Source organism: Lithobates pipiens, unplaced genomic scaffold (genome assembly GCF_037356315.1).
Source record: "Lithobates pipiens isolate NorthernLeopardFrog02 unplaced genomic scaffold, aLitPip1_a1.2 Scaffold_28, whole genome shotgun sequence".
In the NCBI taxonomy this organism is placed as follows: Eukaryota; Metazoa; Chordata; class Amphibia; order Anura; family Ranidae; genus Lithobates; species Lithobates pipiens.
In genome coordinates this window covers 204,448,276-204,463,796 of record NW_027507789.1, presented here as the reverse complement: position 1 = coordinate 204,463,796, position 15,521 = coordinate 204,448,276, and the positions used below count along the sequence as shown (strand labels likewise).

Sequence of the window (15,521 nt, the reverse complement as noted above, 5' to 3'; positions counted from 1 at the left end):
GATAAGGTAGCGCAGGTTCATTAAGATACCCTTGCATTACCAATAGGAGTGGGCATTCTTCACACGATTTGGGTGTAACCAACACTAGAGCTGACAGCAAAGAGTACATTCTCTGGTAAGACGGGCATTGGGTGGTCCATTGCATAGATTGACATTGATCAGTATATTATTAAAATTTACATCTTCAACAAGATTTAGGTGCAGAAAACACTAGGGCTGAGCCTGACAGCAAAGAGTACATTAGCTGGTAAGACTGGCAAGGGACGGTCCATTACACAGGCTGGCCTGGCATTGATCACAGTAAATTATTCTGAGACTGGCAGGGACTGGGCACTAAGACTGAGCCTCTGACTGTGCAGTATCTAGAAGTGGGCATCTGAACAAGACTTTAGTATAGAACACTTGAACTGGCAGCAAACAGTGCTGATAAGACTGCCATTACACAAACTGGCATTGATCAATTTGATGCTGGCAGGTAGTGGGCACTAAGGCTAAGGCTCGGATTGTGCAGTATCTGTACATTGAGGCTGAAAAGTTATACATAGACACCTGGACATCTGAAGCTGGCATCTGAACAAGAATTGGCATAGAACACTTGATCTGGCAGCAAACAGTGTAAGACTCTCAGACTGGCAGAAGACTGTCCCTTACACAGACTGGCATTGATCAAACGATTTTGATGGTGGCAGGCAGTGGACACTAAGGTTAAGCCTCTGATTTGCCAGTATAATTACAATGAATCTGGAAGTGGGCATTCAGAACAAGAACAATTGATCTGGCCACAAGCAGTATTGGCGGGCAAGACTGGCAGGAAACGGCCCTTTACCCAGACTGGCACTGATCAATTTATTCTGAGAATGGGCACAAAGGCTGAGCCTCTGATTTTGCAGTACTTGTATAGGGAAGCTGGAAGGGCATCTGAACAAAACTTGGACATAGAACACCTGATCTGGAGGCAAACAGTACATTAGCCGGCGAAACCGACAGGAGATGTCCATTGATCATTAATTCCTCTGAGACTGGCAGGGAGTGGGCACTAAGGCTGAGCCTCTGATTGGGCTCTAACTGTACACTAAAGCTAGAAGTAGGCATCTGAACAATACTTGGTTATAGAACACCTGGTCAGCAAACAATGCATTAGCTGGTAAAAACACGCAGAGGTCAGCCCATGACAGACTGGCATTGATAGCTATAAATTATCCTCAGACTGGCAGGCACTGGGCAGCAAGGTTGAGATTCTAATTGGGCAGTTGGGCACCAATTATACACTAAAGATAGAATTATAGGCACCTGAACAAGACTTGGGTATAGAACACTGATCAGTCAGCAAACAATGCATTAGCTGGTAGCAGAGGACAGTCCATGACCCAGACTGGCATTGATCATTAATGCTTCTCAGACTGGCAGGGAGGGGACACAAGTATGAGCCTCTAGGCACTAATTGTACACTAATGCTAGAAGTATAGGCACCTGAATTGGTTATACTTGGTCAGCAAACAATGCATTAGCTGGTAAAACAAGAGGAGGACAGTCGGTGACACAGACTGGCATTGATAACTATAAATTATCCTCAGACTGGCAGACACTGGGCAATAAGGCGGAGCCCATAGGGCACTCATTGTATAGTAAAGCCAGAAGCAGGCATCTGGGTATAGAACACTAAATCTTTCAGCAAACAATACATCAGCTGGTAAAACAAGCTGACTGGCATTGATCATTAGTTCTTCTAAGACTGGCAAGGGAGTGGGCACCAAGTCTGAGCCTCTGATTGGCCAGTGGGCAGTTAATGACAGGGCAGGACAGCATATCACCTGGTGATGCTGTGACAGTGGGCAGTACCTAGAAGGTTGGCAGTCAGTGGAAGAGTGGACAAGGAAGAGGGGGCAGAGCAGTGACGTTGGCAGGGGGAAGGTGAGACTGGCAGGGAAAAGCAGTGCTGCCTGGCAGTGGGCAGAGGAAGACATAAAAGGGTGACTGCAGGGTAGAGCAGTGCTGCCTGGTAGTAGGCAGCGGAGTACACAGAAGGGGTCTTCAAGGAAGAGCAGTGGGCAGAGGGGATATAGAAGGGGCTGCAGGGAAGAGCAGCGTGCAGAGGAGTATATAGAAGGGGGCTGCAGGGAAGAGGCGGACATAAAAAGGTGTCTGCAGGGTAATAGTCAGCTCTCCCTGGCAGTGGGCAGAGGAAGGCATAGAAGAGTGGCACTGGCTCCCTGAAGCTTTCAGGATTACAGCCTCCCTCCTCCCCCCCTCACCCTCCTCCTTCCATGTCTATGTAAGCCTGGGCTGCTCACTTGGCTGCACAGGGGATGGATGAGATGAAGTCAGTCGCCGCCGACTCCTACCTGTCCCTGGCACAGAGCTACGGGCATACCTTCTACGGCGCCCTCCGCGGTGCGGATCCTACGCGCAATTACGCAGCGCCTCAGTCTCTCGACTTCAACCCCAACTCCCGGGACAGCAGCGACGAGCAGACCGGGGACGACGAGGACGGCTACGAGCAGGGCAAGAACGACACCGACGGGGGCAAGCTCGGCAGCAAGAAGCCCAAGGAGCCAAGGTCCCTGAGGCTGAGCATCAACGCCCGAGAGAGGAGGAGGATGCACGACCTGAACGATGCCTTGGACGGCCTCCGGTCCGTCATCCCCTATGCCCACAGCCCATCCGTCAGGAAACTCTCCAAGATTGCCACCTTGCTCCTTGCCAAGAACTACATCCTCATGCAGGCCCAGGCTCTGGAGGAGATGAGGAGGCTGGTGGCTTACCTCAACCAAGGACAGACCATGACCACCAACCTGCCTCCCTTTGGACAGTCCTCTGTGTACCCATACCCTGCTGGCAGCAACGTGCCAACCTCTCCCGAGAAATGCACAGCCTTCCCTGGTGCCACCTCAAGCCTTTGCAAGCATTGTACAGACAAACCTTGATGGACCTTCTCCACCTTGACCATCTTCAGGACTTTTCTTTCTCTCTCTTGCCACCCACTTCTCAGGACTCTCTCTACAAAAGTTCACCCTCTGCCTTTGCTGGGATCTGGGGGGGTCATGTACTGTGCCCATGTTATCTTGCTTCTCTTCCTTTTATCCATGGTGAGAGGAAGGTCTCCATTGCATTGAACATTTCTACAGGTCCACCACTTAGGACTTCAACACAGAAGATTCCTTCCATTAGAAAGTCTGGATTTATGATGGAAACAAAAATAATAAATCAGACAAGCTTTCAAAAAGTTGGGTCATGTTTTCTTCTTTCTCTGGCAGAACCTGAATAATTTATTTTTTAATTTATTAATTTATTAATTTATTTTTACAGAATGTGGGCTGGAATTATCATTATCCTCTCATCCTCATCATCATCCTTCTCCTAATGATCATCCCCATCATCCTTCTCCTCCTCCCTCTCTTCTTCCTCCTCATCACCATCATCATCATCCTCCTCCTCCTCCTCATGATCATCCTCCTTCTACTCCTCTTCATCATCATCCTCCTCCTCATCATCATCATCATCATCCCCCTCCTCCTCATCACCCTTATAATCATCCTCCTCCTCATCATCATCCATGCTATTATCTTAGGCTGGCCATACATGTTCAATTAACTTGTACAATATTCCTTTACATTTACCTTGAACAGCATAGTGCAAGGACCTACCTAATTGGATACAATTGAAAGTCGCTTAGTCTGTATGACCTCATATTATATGTTTTTTTGGTAAATCTAAAAGGAAAATTGTGCAAGAAAATTTAACATGTATGACCAGCTTTTACATTATTAAGTGATGTCTTTTTTTTAAAAGTCTACATTTAAACAACTGTCTTTGCTTGAGGTATCCTTAAAATAGTGACAGTTGGGTAAAACAGTTAAAAAAAAGTAGCATAAAGCAAGTGAATTTGTTTTTATGACTACAGTTGTTTCTGCAAATCGATTATAAATGGCGTTACCATCTTGTATTCGTTTTTTGGAGGCTATGATTTTTGCGCAACAGTAATTTTATAGGCACTTCTTACTTTTTTACTTACTTTTTTTTTAACAGATAGAAATTTTCTAGGCACTTTAAGCTGAGGCTACATATCAAAACATTTTCTTGTTCAATTTCCTATAGATTTACCTTAAACTATGTAGTACAAGGGCCTGCCCAATTGCATACAACTTGAAAGTGTTTAGGTTTGACCTCTTATTATATAGTTTTGGTAAATCTAAAAAGGAATATTGTATAATGTGTAGCCAGCTTTAAGCATTGATTGACCCAACAAAGGCACCCTGATTGGGGATTCACATTGGACTCCATTGGTCGTAAAATAAAAGATTTAATATTTACAAGAAAAAAGTTAATTTATGGCTAAATCTACTTGTCTGACTTTATGAAAGGTTATTGTCTTTTTTTTTTTTTAAAAGCTACATTTTAACAACTGTTTTTGCTTAAGGCATACTTACACTATTAGTAGTTGGGTAAAAAAAATAAAAAAAAAGGGCATAAAAGCAGGTGAATATGTTTTTTCCGATTACAGTTTTTGCAAATCCGTTGGTTATAAATGGCGTTACCATCTTGTATTTGTATTTTTGAAGGCTACAATTTTTGTGCAACAGCAATTTTAAGGGCACTTTAAGCATAGATAAACCCAACAAAGGTGGCCCACATTGGGAATTCATGTTTGACTTCATTGGTCGTAAATATCATATTTATTATTTACAAAAAAAAGGTTCATTTGTGGCTAAATTCACTTGCTTGACTTTATTAAAGGTTGCATTGTTTACTTGATGAAATGTTGCATCCTAGACCTTGCATATTTGTTTATAGAAAATTTATGGTTGACCCAATATTTTTTTTTTTATTATTCAGCTCCCCTTTTATATTTATTACTATTATGTTTATTTTAATTTTTTTTAATTTACATTTTTTATTATATATTTTGTTCCCTTTTTATTGGTTGAACTAGGTGGACTTATGTCTTTTTTTTTTAACCAGACTAACTGTAAAATAACAGATTTATTTAAAGAAAAGTTCATTTGTGGTCAAATCTCCTTGCCTGACTTTATTAAAAGTTACATTGTTGCTTGGTGAAATGTTGCATCCCAGACCTTGTATATTTGCTTATAGAAATGAAGGCCGACCTTAAAATGTTACTTTTTTATTTTAATAGTACTAGTCATTTGGTTATTGGGTAAAATCCACAATGATTGTTAGCTCTGTATACCAGTACCCTATTCTATAGAACTTTTTAAAATATTCAATATACATTTTTAATTTTCCATACACTCAAAGGCAGCTGTTTTTTTATTTTTTCGCACCATAGGATGAGAACAGTTGTTACTAAATATCAAATAGAAGGTTAAATGAAAGTCATATCGATTTTATACTATTCTGTTTCTCACAATTGCCCATCCAGGAATATTCTACTGTCTTGTAAAGAAGATTTTAATTGAGTGAATGGTCTTATATAAACCAAAGTGATGTGGGGGTGCACTACAAACACCAAAAAAAGTTAAAGGCCTTTTTCTTAATGTTGTTTCTTTTTTAATTTTTTTTTTTTTTACTTTCTGCTAAGCCAGGTTGAGATCTATGCATACTTATATTTGATCCCTTGCTTGCACCCCTTTGAATTTAATTCCACTTAGGTAAAATCTGAAAGCCAGGTTCAAAGAGATACTATTTAGAATTTTAATATTTACCATTTTGAACCTAATGCAATTTTTTATTATTATTTTTGGACCCAAGCCCCCTCTTGCTACAGGTTTTCATATACTGTAACACAGCCTCTCAACGTTTTTAACAGAGGAATTCTTGAAATATCTTTCCGGTCTCGGGGAACTCCTGCTAAAAGTGACTATATCTACAACTCATGATACATTAGAGTGATGGTCAGTGGGAAGAATGCTCCTCACACTTGAAGTCAGTGGGAAGAATGGTCCATACACTTGTGGTCATTGGGAAGAATTACCTCCCTTTCAGATAACGAAAAAAAAAGACCAAACGGTGTCAATGGAAACTTATCTGGGAGGCAGAAATTGTTCATTGCTCAAGGAACGCCTAGCAACCTCTTGAGGAACCCTAGGGCTCCATGGAACCCTGGTTGAGAAAACTTGCTGTAACACTTGATTGTCTCAACTGTAAATAATTTTGCACCAAAAACATTTTAGTTTTGAATATATTCTGGAGGATTGGGTCTCACTTTAGTTACTTATACCCTCTCAGCACTTACAGCACATGGGCTGCTTAGTCCATGGGTCACCACCCTACTTCCATGGAATCAAGGTCCCCCAGCAGCCACTGAGATAGTCGTACTTAAAGTCTAAAGCTTACGATCTGATCATACAGTCTTTGCACAATCAACTCTAGATTTAATTTTGAAATTTGAGGGCCCACCTAAATTATCTAATCAATTTGTATCCAATCGGGCAGGCTCTTGTACTGTATAGTTGTTTCTAGATCCAATGGAAATCGTACCACCAGATTGTAAAATGTCCAGCTTAATAGGCAGATTTGAACTCCTTAGAAACAGCCACGGTTGGTGGGTTATTACGAGAACTTGAGTAGGATTTTATCACTCAAGTCCTCAAACAACAACAACAAAAAAAAAATCCGTTTTGAATAGGCGGGACCAATTGAATTAAAGTTTTTTTTTTTTCTAAATAGGTTCCTTTAAGCTAGTGCATTGTTGGTTCGCTTACCTTTTCCTTTGATTTCCCTTCTAAATGTTTTTTTTCTTTGTCTGAATTTCTCACTTCCTGTTTCTCCTCAGTAAACTTCACACCATCATCCGAGCGGTGTTTAGTCAGCCAGAACAGCTTACTGAGGAACAGGAAGTGAGAAATTCAGACAAAGAAAACAAAGAAAAAAAACATTTAGAAGCAAAATTGAAGGAAAAGGTAAGTGAACCAACAATGCACTAGCTTAAAGGAACCTATTTAGAAAATAAAAAACAAACCTTTACAACCCTTTTAAGTATTTAGCAAAAGTAAAAATTAAAATGGAAATGTCCTGTAGGTAACAGTGAAAATCGATATTTGATTGGCAAGACTCATACAGAGGGCCATAAAAGGCCAACTTATTAAAGGACGCCTCCCATGATAGAAACATGGAAGCAGCTGTTGCTGGAAAGTGTCATCTTCATCCTTGCTTCAGTACTTAGTAAGTTGGCAGTGCAGACACAACTTCAATCCTGCATCCTTGTTCAATACCACCAGCTTTGAAAAGCAAGGACAAGGATGACAATCTTGGAATATTTTTATATTTTTTTCAAAACAAGTCCAAATATCTCTCCTGGAAGATCCATCAATGCAAGGGATAATGATGAATGTGTATTGGCTTTATGTAAATGTAATGCCTTGAAATCACAGTTTTAATAAATCCATTGTAGGATTTAAAAAATTGTTGATTCTGGCTGTCTGCAGATTATAAAGATCTGATCGTCAACCCTGCATTGTTTTATTTTCCTGAATGTTTGATGCGCCTTGGACACCCAGACATTGGGTCAGCATATAAAACCCTAAAAACATGATTGGGCTTAAGTGTCCTTCAATTATTTCCAGTACTGCTGTAGATAATGATAAGGAGAAAGTGTTAGGTCAATAAAAGCAGTGGCATGACAATAGCCATACCAGCCCATGTGGCTGCTATGGGGGTGGAATTGGGCCTCATTAAGGAAAGGAATGGGGTGAGGGTACAATTCTTGAGGCAAGGTAAACATAGAAAACCTGCATACATGTGAAGGTAACACAAAGACAATGCTGTATCATTTAGACTTGCAATACATAGAGCAAATTTCGGGCTGTAGGTGGTTGGTTGGCACCACTCAACTTGAGATCCTTCAATCTGGAAATCATAAGGAGTCGGGCAGAAAATTGTTATTTGAACAGTAACTGCAGTGGCATCGCTATGGGGGGTGAGGACTGTACCCAGGTGACAACTGCCAGAGGGGTGACACCATCAAGTAGCACTGTGGCAGGCTTGGGGGGGCGCTAGGCTAGCCTGCTCCATGCTCTACTGCCTATCCTGCTGTCAGTCCGCAGCAAAAGGGACAGAGCACTGTGGCAGGCTGGGGGGGGGGGGTCGGTGTCAGTCAAAGAAAGTAATGTCACCAGGATCTCCAAACAATGGGTCCGAAACTTTAATCAGTGATCACATCATTACAGCAGAAGGCAATATTTCGGAGCCACACAGGACCCTTTCCGAACATTGCTTTCTGCTGTAATGATGAGATCACTGATTGGAGACATTTTTTTGGAGATCCTGGTGTGCCGGTGACATTACTTTCTTTGACTAAATACAGTTCCAGCCGGTGGTCGCTTCAGCACCCACGTGCAAATACAGCCTTCTCTACAGGAATGTGTCTGCTAGAAATATTGGGTTGGTGGTGGTGACACCATGTTTTGCCACATCTGGTAAAACCAACCGTAGTGATGCCACGAGCCACTGTTCAGGTATTTTGACAGCCACAGATTCTGGCTGTCAATAGCCAGCAGGGAAGAGTTATCCACCTGCGCTTCTTAGCGTGAATGGGGAAATCGAATGCCCTGTACACACGGTCAGAAATTCCAACGGAAAAGTCCCAATCGGATTATATTGTTGGAAGATCCAATCGTGTGTGGGCTCTATCGGACTTTTTCCATTGGAAATTCAGACGGAAAAAATTTGAGAGCAGGATCTCAAATTTTCAGACAAAAAAAAAATTTTCAGACAAAAAAAATCCGATCAGACTTTTTCTGATCGTTTGTAGAGAATTCCGATCGGACAAAGTGTCACGCATGCTCAGATCAAATTACGAGACCAAAGCTATTGGCTACTAGCCTCAACGTAGTCCCGTCGTAATGAACGATCAGATTTTCCGACAACTTTGTCCAACCGTGTGTATGCAACACCAGTTTAGGACAAAATCCGTTGGAAAAAATCCGACAGATTTTGTTGTCGGAATGTCCGAGCGTGTGTACAAGGCGTTAGAGAGTTTATGGCCAGCTTGAGGATTGTAGAGGTTGCTGTTGACACTGGTCCTGTACCCCCAATGACATTTCCAATCAAGAAGACCTGATATCATATATACAGAAGACTTCAGAATCCTTGTAGTCCCTACAGATCCACATATGTCAATAGCCAGCATGGAAGATTTATCCATCTGCACTTCTTAGCGTGAATGGGGAAATCTAATGCCCCATACACATGGTCAGATTTTCCAACGAAAAATGTTCTGCTTGTCGGAAATTCCAACCGTGTGTAGGATCCATCGGACATTTTCCTTCGGAATTTCCGTCACACAAAATTTGAGATCTGGATCTCAAATTTTCCGACAACAAAATCCGTTGTCGTAAATTCTGATCGTGTGTACACAATTCTGACGCATGCTCGGAATCAAGCAGAAGAGCCCCACTGGCTATTGAACTTAAATTTTTCTCGGCTCGTCGTACGTCACCGTGTTCTTGACGTTCAGAATTTCCAACAAGATTTGTGTTACCGTGTGTATGCAAGACAGGTTTGAGCCAACATCTGTCAGAAAAAAATCCATGGATTTTGTTGTTGGAAAGTCAGATCAATGGCCGATCATGTGTATGGGGCATAAAAGAGTTTATGGCCAGCTTGACGATTGCAGAGGTTGCTGTTGACACTGGTCTTGTACCCCCCCCCCCCCCCCCATGACCTTTCCAATCTTAAAGAAATGATATCAGATATACAGAAGACTTCAGAATTCTTGCAGTCCCTACAGATCCACATATGCAGGCTTTGCATTAAGGAGAATTTGTTTAACTAAGCAGTGTAGATTTACTGCCCTCAGAGCTTCTGGTCATCCCGGTGTCCTATCACATTGTGTCCCCCATCGGATAGTGTCCGCTGTGTACTGCGCATGCGCAGTACACAGGACACACAGATTCCGAAAATAGCTGAAGATGAACGGTGCCTGCGCCGTGAGTCCAGGTTCTAGCCCCACCATCGAAGTGGACATAGAGTTGGAATAAAAAAAAGAGCCGAGCGCAGCGAGGCCGTGCCCGAAGGGTGGCGAGCGAAGCGAGCCCGCGAGGGGCCCTCTAATATTTGCAGCCCTATGTCCACTTGGATGGTGGGGCTACCACCTCCACTCGCGGCGCAGGCGCCGTTCATGTTCAGAGATTTTCCGAATCTCCTTCTGCTCCGTAATGCGCAAGCGCTGCGCCTGCGCAGTACGGGGTGGACACTATCCGATGGACAGACGCTTTATGCCAGAACACCGGCCAGCACTGAAATTAATCCTGTATGCCTAGACCTTCTACCTCATGCTGTATAAAATCCCCAAACTGACAGCAGTTTGTAGTTCTTCAAGAACCCCACAATTTAAAAACATTTGGATTTACAGAGTAATTATGTGCAGGAGTAGTAACAATTATGTCCTAATATAAAATATTTTGATTGCCATTATTATTGCTAATACTTTTTTTTTACTTACTACTGGACCACGTGGTGGTAGGAGCGGCTGGACTTGCACTTTACTCTGAGGTTCTAGGATCTCTGATGATAAAAAAGAGCTACTGAGAAGAGAGCATTGAATCAGAAACTGCAGGGATCTTCAAACTACGGCCCTCCAGCTGTTGCAGAACTACAAGTCCCATGAGGCATTGTAAAACTCAGACATGACTAGGCATGATGGGAACTGTAGTTCCTGAACAACTGGAGGGCCCTAGTTTGAGGACCCCCTTGTGTAAAGTTTAATCCCTGCACTGTTGTTCCTCCTTCCCTGACATTTGTCTACAGCACTGCCCCCTTATAGTACATGGACTGGGCCAACGATGGCAAACCTTGGCACCCCACATGTTTTGGAACTACATTTCCCATGATGGTCATACACGCTGAAGTATAATTGAGCATCATGGGCAATGTAGTTCCAAAAATCTGGGGTGCCAAGGTTCACCATCACTGGACTAGGCTGACAGCACTCCAGTTACCTGTCCTCAATTTCGCCCCGGTTCGTGCCAAACCCGACTTTAAAATTGCACTTCAGCACGATTTCAAAGCCGCCGGTCAGTGCGATTTCACATGCGGCTTGCTGACATCTGTGAAACTTCATGCACAGATGACAATGTCATTCGCACATAAAAAGCAGCAAAAAAAAAATAGTGCAGGAGCCTTTTCAAAGTCGGTGCAGGTCGGAGACGAATGGTCCCATAGCCAGAAGTAGGGTGCAACTTGTCCTGCGACTTTGATCTGACAAATCGCACTGTGAACAGGGGGCTCAGGCATACTTTATGTTACGATCAGAAACAGTATGGAAAGGACAGAGGGGGGCCCATGATCTGTAATACACCCTGGGAAGACCCTTCCTTCTACACATGTAAGTTTTAAATGGCATGAAAATACATTTCACACTCCATAAATTGCTGCAGAAGAATCTTTAGCCGCATCCTTCCCAATGTTCTCTGTGATGTATCTAATAAGATGTTTCAATCTCTTGCAAAACGCAACAGTGATGTGCAAAGTGTCCAATCAGAACTCAGATGTTTGAGACGTGATTGGCTGCTGACTGTTGTAAACCCAAATCGGTAAAATCTCATAGAATTAGTCATGTGAATGTCATTTTCAATATTTTTAATTCTGCAGCTTTAATTAAAATAACCCCATTGATCCTGCCATGATGGTCCTAGTTCAGGCACTTCCTGTTATACAGTGACAACGCTCAGGCCCCGTCTCCCAATTGCGCTTTAGAATTGTCATCACCGCATGGGCTTGCCATGGAGGCTAGAAGTGGCCATGCCAACACACATTATGCTGGCATGGTCCACTATGGTCACCATAAACCCACCCTGAGTTAGCCCTGAGATAGCCATGCGACCCTTGCTGGGTGCATGGATACATGAAGTGGCTGCAGAAGATTAGCGGCACTTTTCAAAGGATGGAAAATGGTGAAGGCGGTATTTTATTTAAAAACAACTGTCTATAACTTACAGTGCCTTAGCAAACTAATAGTGAGGGCTGGTTCACACCACAAAAACGCACTCCAGATCCGTTCCAAATGCGTTCCTGCATGTGTGTTTATAAATGCATTTTTGATGCATTTCTGGATGCATTCCACATGATTTTTTTCTTATTTTTTTTTATTGACTAAGGTCCAGTACATTTTTGATGTGTTCCGGTGCATTCCAGTGCGTTTTTGATGTGTTCAGGTGCATTTTAGTGCGTTTTTGATGCATTTACTGCCTTTCAGCACAATCCACAGCAGGAAAAATGCAGCATGTTCCACTTTTTTTTTTCTGGAACTGACTGCACTGGTGTCAACTACGCCATTGAAAACCATATAAACCTACTTTCCATGCGTTTTTGATGCAGAAAAAAAATGCACTGGACGGTATGTGGTCTGAAATGGCCCTATGGTTTACATGTACTTTAGGGGGCTTTGCACCATATAAATTCAGTTGCAATGAATTTGCCTGCAGACTGGTTCACAGCACAAAAACCCACTCCAGAGCCATTCCCGATGAGTTTCTCCTTGCGTGTTTTTAATGCATTTTTGCCGTGCTCCGGTGCATTTTTGAAGTTTTTTTGAGGCGTTTCTGGATGTATTACAGGTGCCTTTTTTTTCCTGTTTTCTCTTTCCACTTTAACGGGGTCCAGTGTGTTTTGATACGGTCCAGTGCCCTCCGGTGCGTTTTACTACTACGTTCCAGTACAGTCCACTGCAGGAAAAGTGCAGCATGTTCTACCTTTTTTTTCTGGAACTGGAAAGCCGTGGAACTGACTGCACTGGTGTGAACTATGCCATTGAAAACTATATAAGCTTCTTTTAATGCGTTTTTGATGCAGAAAAAAAAAAAATGCACAGGACTGGATGTGGTGTGAACTGGCCCTGCAAGTTTTGCATAGGAGAAAGTTATGCCATGGCAACTTTTGTGCTTCCCCCTACATTGGGGGGCAATACACATGACACTGGGGAGGGGCATAAAATAATTTGAGGGGGGCAACTATAATAAAAATATGTGGTCTGTATTAATTTTTTTAACATCCATTATGAATCTGTATCTTTTTTTTATCCCTCTAAAGTCTTTGGTATGGTAAATGTCAAAAACGCAAAACAAATAATGCAGAAAAATACCCCACATGGTAAGATTTGAGCACCCAATTTCATGCTGCAGCAGAAGGAGTGAGACTTTCAGACTGGGCACAAACTCTGATTCACCGTAACAGCCCACCTGGAAATGGATTGTCATTTGTGGGTGGACTGACCCCCTCCCTGTTTACAGAAATACTAGCACAATGCAAACTGAAAGCCACAGTGTTCGCCGCCAACCCTCTGCCAGCCCTTCAGAGCGAAGCTCCCTGTACAAAACGCACCGCAGCACATTATGTGTTCATTAGCGGACACAATCGTTCTGGTTCTTCCAAGGCCTGTGGCGGTAACATGTCTCAATGGATCTGTCACACAGCCAGGGTGGGACCGGTTAAGGTTATTAAATCGATTTACGGGGCTGTCTTCCCTTCTGCGCTAATTGGAATAAAAAGGGCCGAGTCCGAGGGCCCGCCGCTGCTCTGTTATATAAATGCTAATCAAGACGTTGATGAGACATTTCGTGTTTGTTTAAAGTAAAAAAAAAAAAAAAAAAAGACGCACAAGACAATTCAGTCATCGCCTACTCTCACCAACGGTCGCCGCGGTAGAACTTTCCTCCCTGGCTCAGACTGTGGCGGATGTGGGGCGCACACACTGCAAAAAAAGTTTCTTCATTTTTTTTTTGTAGGGGGGAAGAATTGGTGGCAGAAGTTGTATAATGATCAAAAAAATAATAATTTCCGCATTCATAAAGAGCAGCTTGTACTTGTGGAATCTGTTATTAGTATTATCATTATTTTTAATAGCATTATTATTATTATTATATATTTATTATTATTATATATTGTTTTTTATAATTATTATTGTTATTATTTATAAAGAATGATGATAATATTATTATTATTTTTCATGTACACTAGACGTTTTTACAGCTGCTCCTAAGGGCGCCTGGCGTTTTTTTTTCCTTGTCTCCAAACTCCCCTGAATGCTAGCCTATATGCCCACGCACAACTTAAACTTTTAGGGGAATTAAAGGATATGTTCACCTTTAGAAATAAACGCATCTTTTTTTACAGGTAAAAAAATTTGCATTTACCATAAGAGTGTGCAGGGGGTGTGCCGGCTGTGCCTGGGCACACCCTAATGACCCTGTGTAACGGATCCCCATCGCTCGCCGCTTGAGTGCTTCCGTCAGTACACAGCTTCCCCCCAGTCTGAATGTAGATATCAGATATTCCAACTGCTGGCAACCAGTAAACAAGGCAATACTCGTTTGGTTGCTCACCATGAACTGATTTATTTGAGATGACACTCAAATATATACAGCAGGCTGACAATACAAACTGTAACCAGAAACCTAATTAACATGAGCTAGTTTACTAATCATTTACCCAGACTTGTTGACTCAGAGATATGACCTTTCAGGGTAGACTTGCTGTCTCCTTACTCACAACTTACAATACACATAAGTATAAAACACATCACCCAATAGTTTGCTAGGAGACAAAGGTGTGTTAATGAGCACAATAAACTATTGGGTGAAAAACCCGGGCTTTCCAGATCTCAATCGGTATTCCTTTCACATACATCTGTCCACTGAGTCCCAAGCTGGCAGAGACCATCGTGGCCTCCTTAATAATGTCCTTTCGCATTACATAACAGAATCTCTTCCTCAGTCTCTTTCTCAGTCTTAAATGTAGGACATCGGGGGTCTGTGTTAGACATGTGCGCCATCAATAAAAAATTTTTAGTTTTGTTCTATTTCGTATTAGCCGTTAATTCGTATTTCGTAATTTGTGTCCAAAATTCAATTTGGATCCATACGAAATATGAATTTCCGCTAGGTTCGTTAACTTTTCGTAACAATTACAAACTGTACTGTGCTCATTATGAGGGGCTCCCACCATCCCTGTGTTGTGCTCATTATGAGGGGCTCCCACCATCCCTGTGCTGTGCTCATTATGAGGGGCTCCCACCATCCCTGTGCTGTGCTCATTATGAGGGGCTCCCACCATCCCTGTGCTGTGCTCATTATGAGGGGCTCCCACCATCCCTGTGCTGTGTTGACTTCCTGGGTTTTAAACTTCATCATAACGAATAATCGTAATTAACGAACATTCTTATTTTGCCCGATTCTGAGTCTCCCACTCCCATATAAAAAAAAGGTAATTTTCCCAACCCTCACTCAGCAGCAGAAGAAAACCTCTGATTGGTCAACAAAACACCAGTCATGTTTCCATTGTAATGGAATTTGGATCCGAAATTCGTAAACTAAATTTTGTACAAAATTCAGAAGCATAGCAATTCGTATTTCGGATCCTCCCAAATGTACGAATTTATGGAAATTCGTACGAATTTTTGATTCCTACGAAACTAATCGCACATGTCTAGTCTGTGTAGAACCCTGACATTTCACCAAAGCCCCCCCAAAAAGGACAGTTAAAAAAAAAAATAAGTAAAAAGATTTATAAAAATATAAAAAACAAATATGAAAAAAAAAAAAAGGAAAAATATCATTTCAAAAATA

The 15,521-nt window shown here is 42.2% G+C and overlaps 1 protein-coding gene across 1 annotated transcript; it reads left to right on the top strand.

The window, feature by feature from the left end:
• Window positions 1-1,851: 1,851 nt before the first annotated feature.
• On the top strand, window positions 1,852-4,378 carry BHLHE23 (basic helix-loop-helix family member e23). Its single transcript, XM_077460333.1, has one exon. It carries the CDS (start codon window positions 2,307-2,309, stop codon window positions 2,922-2,924), a length of 618 nt encoding a protein of 205 aa, XP_077316459.1. The 5' UTR covers window positions 1,852-2,306; the 3' UTR covers window positions 2,925-4,378.
• Window positions 4,379-15,521: the final 11,143 nt, after the last annotated feature.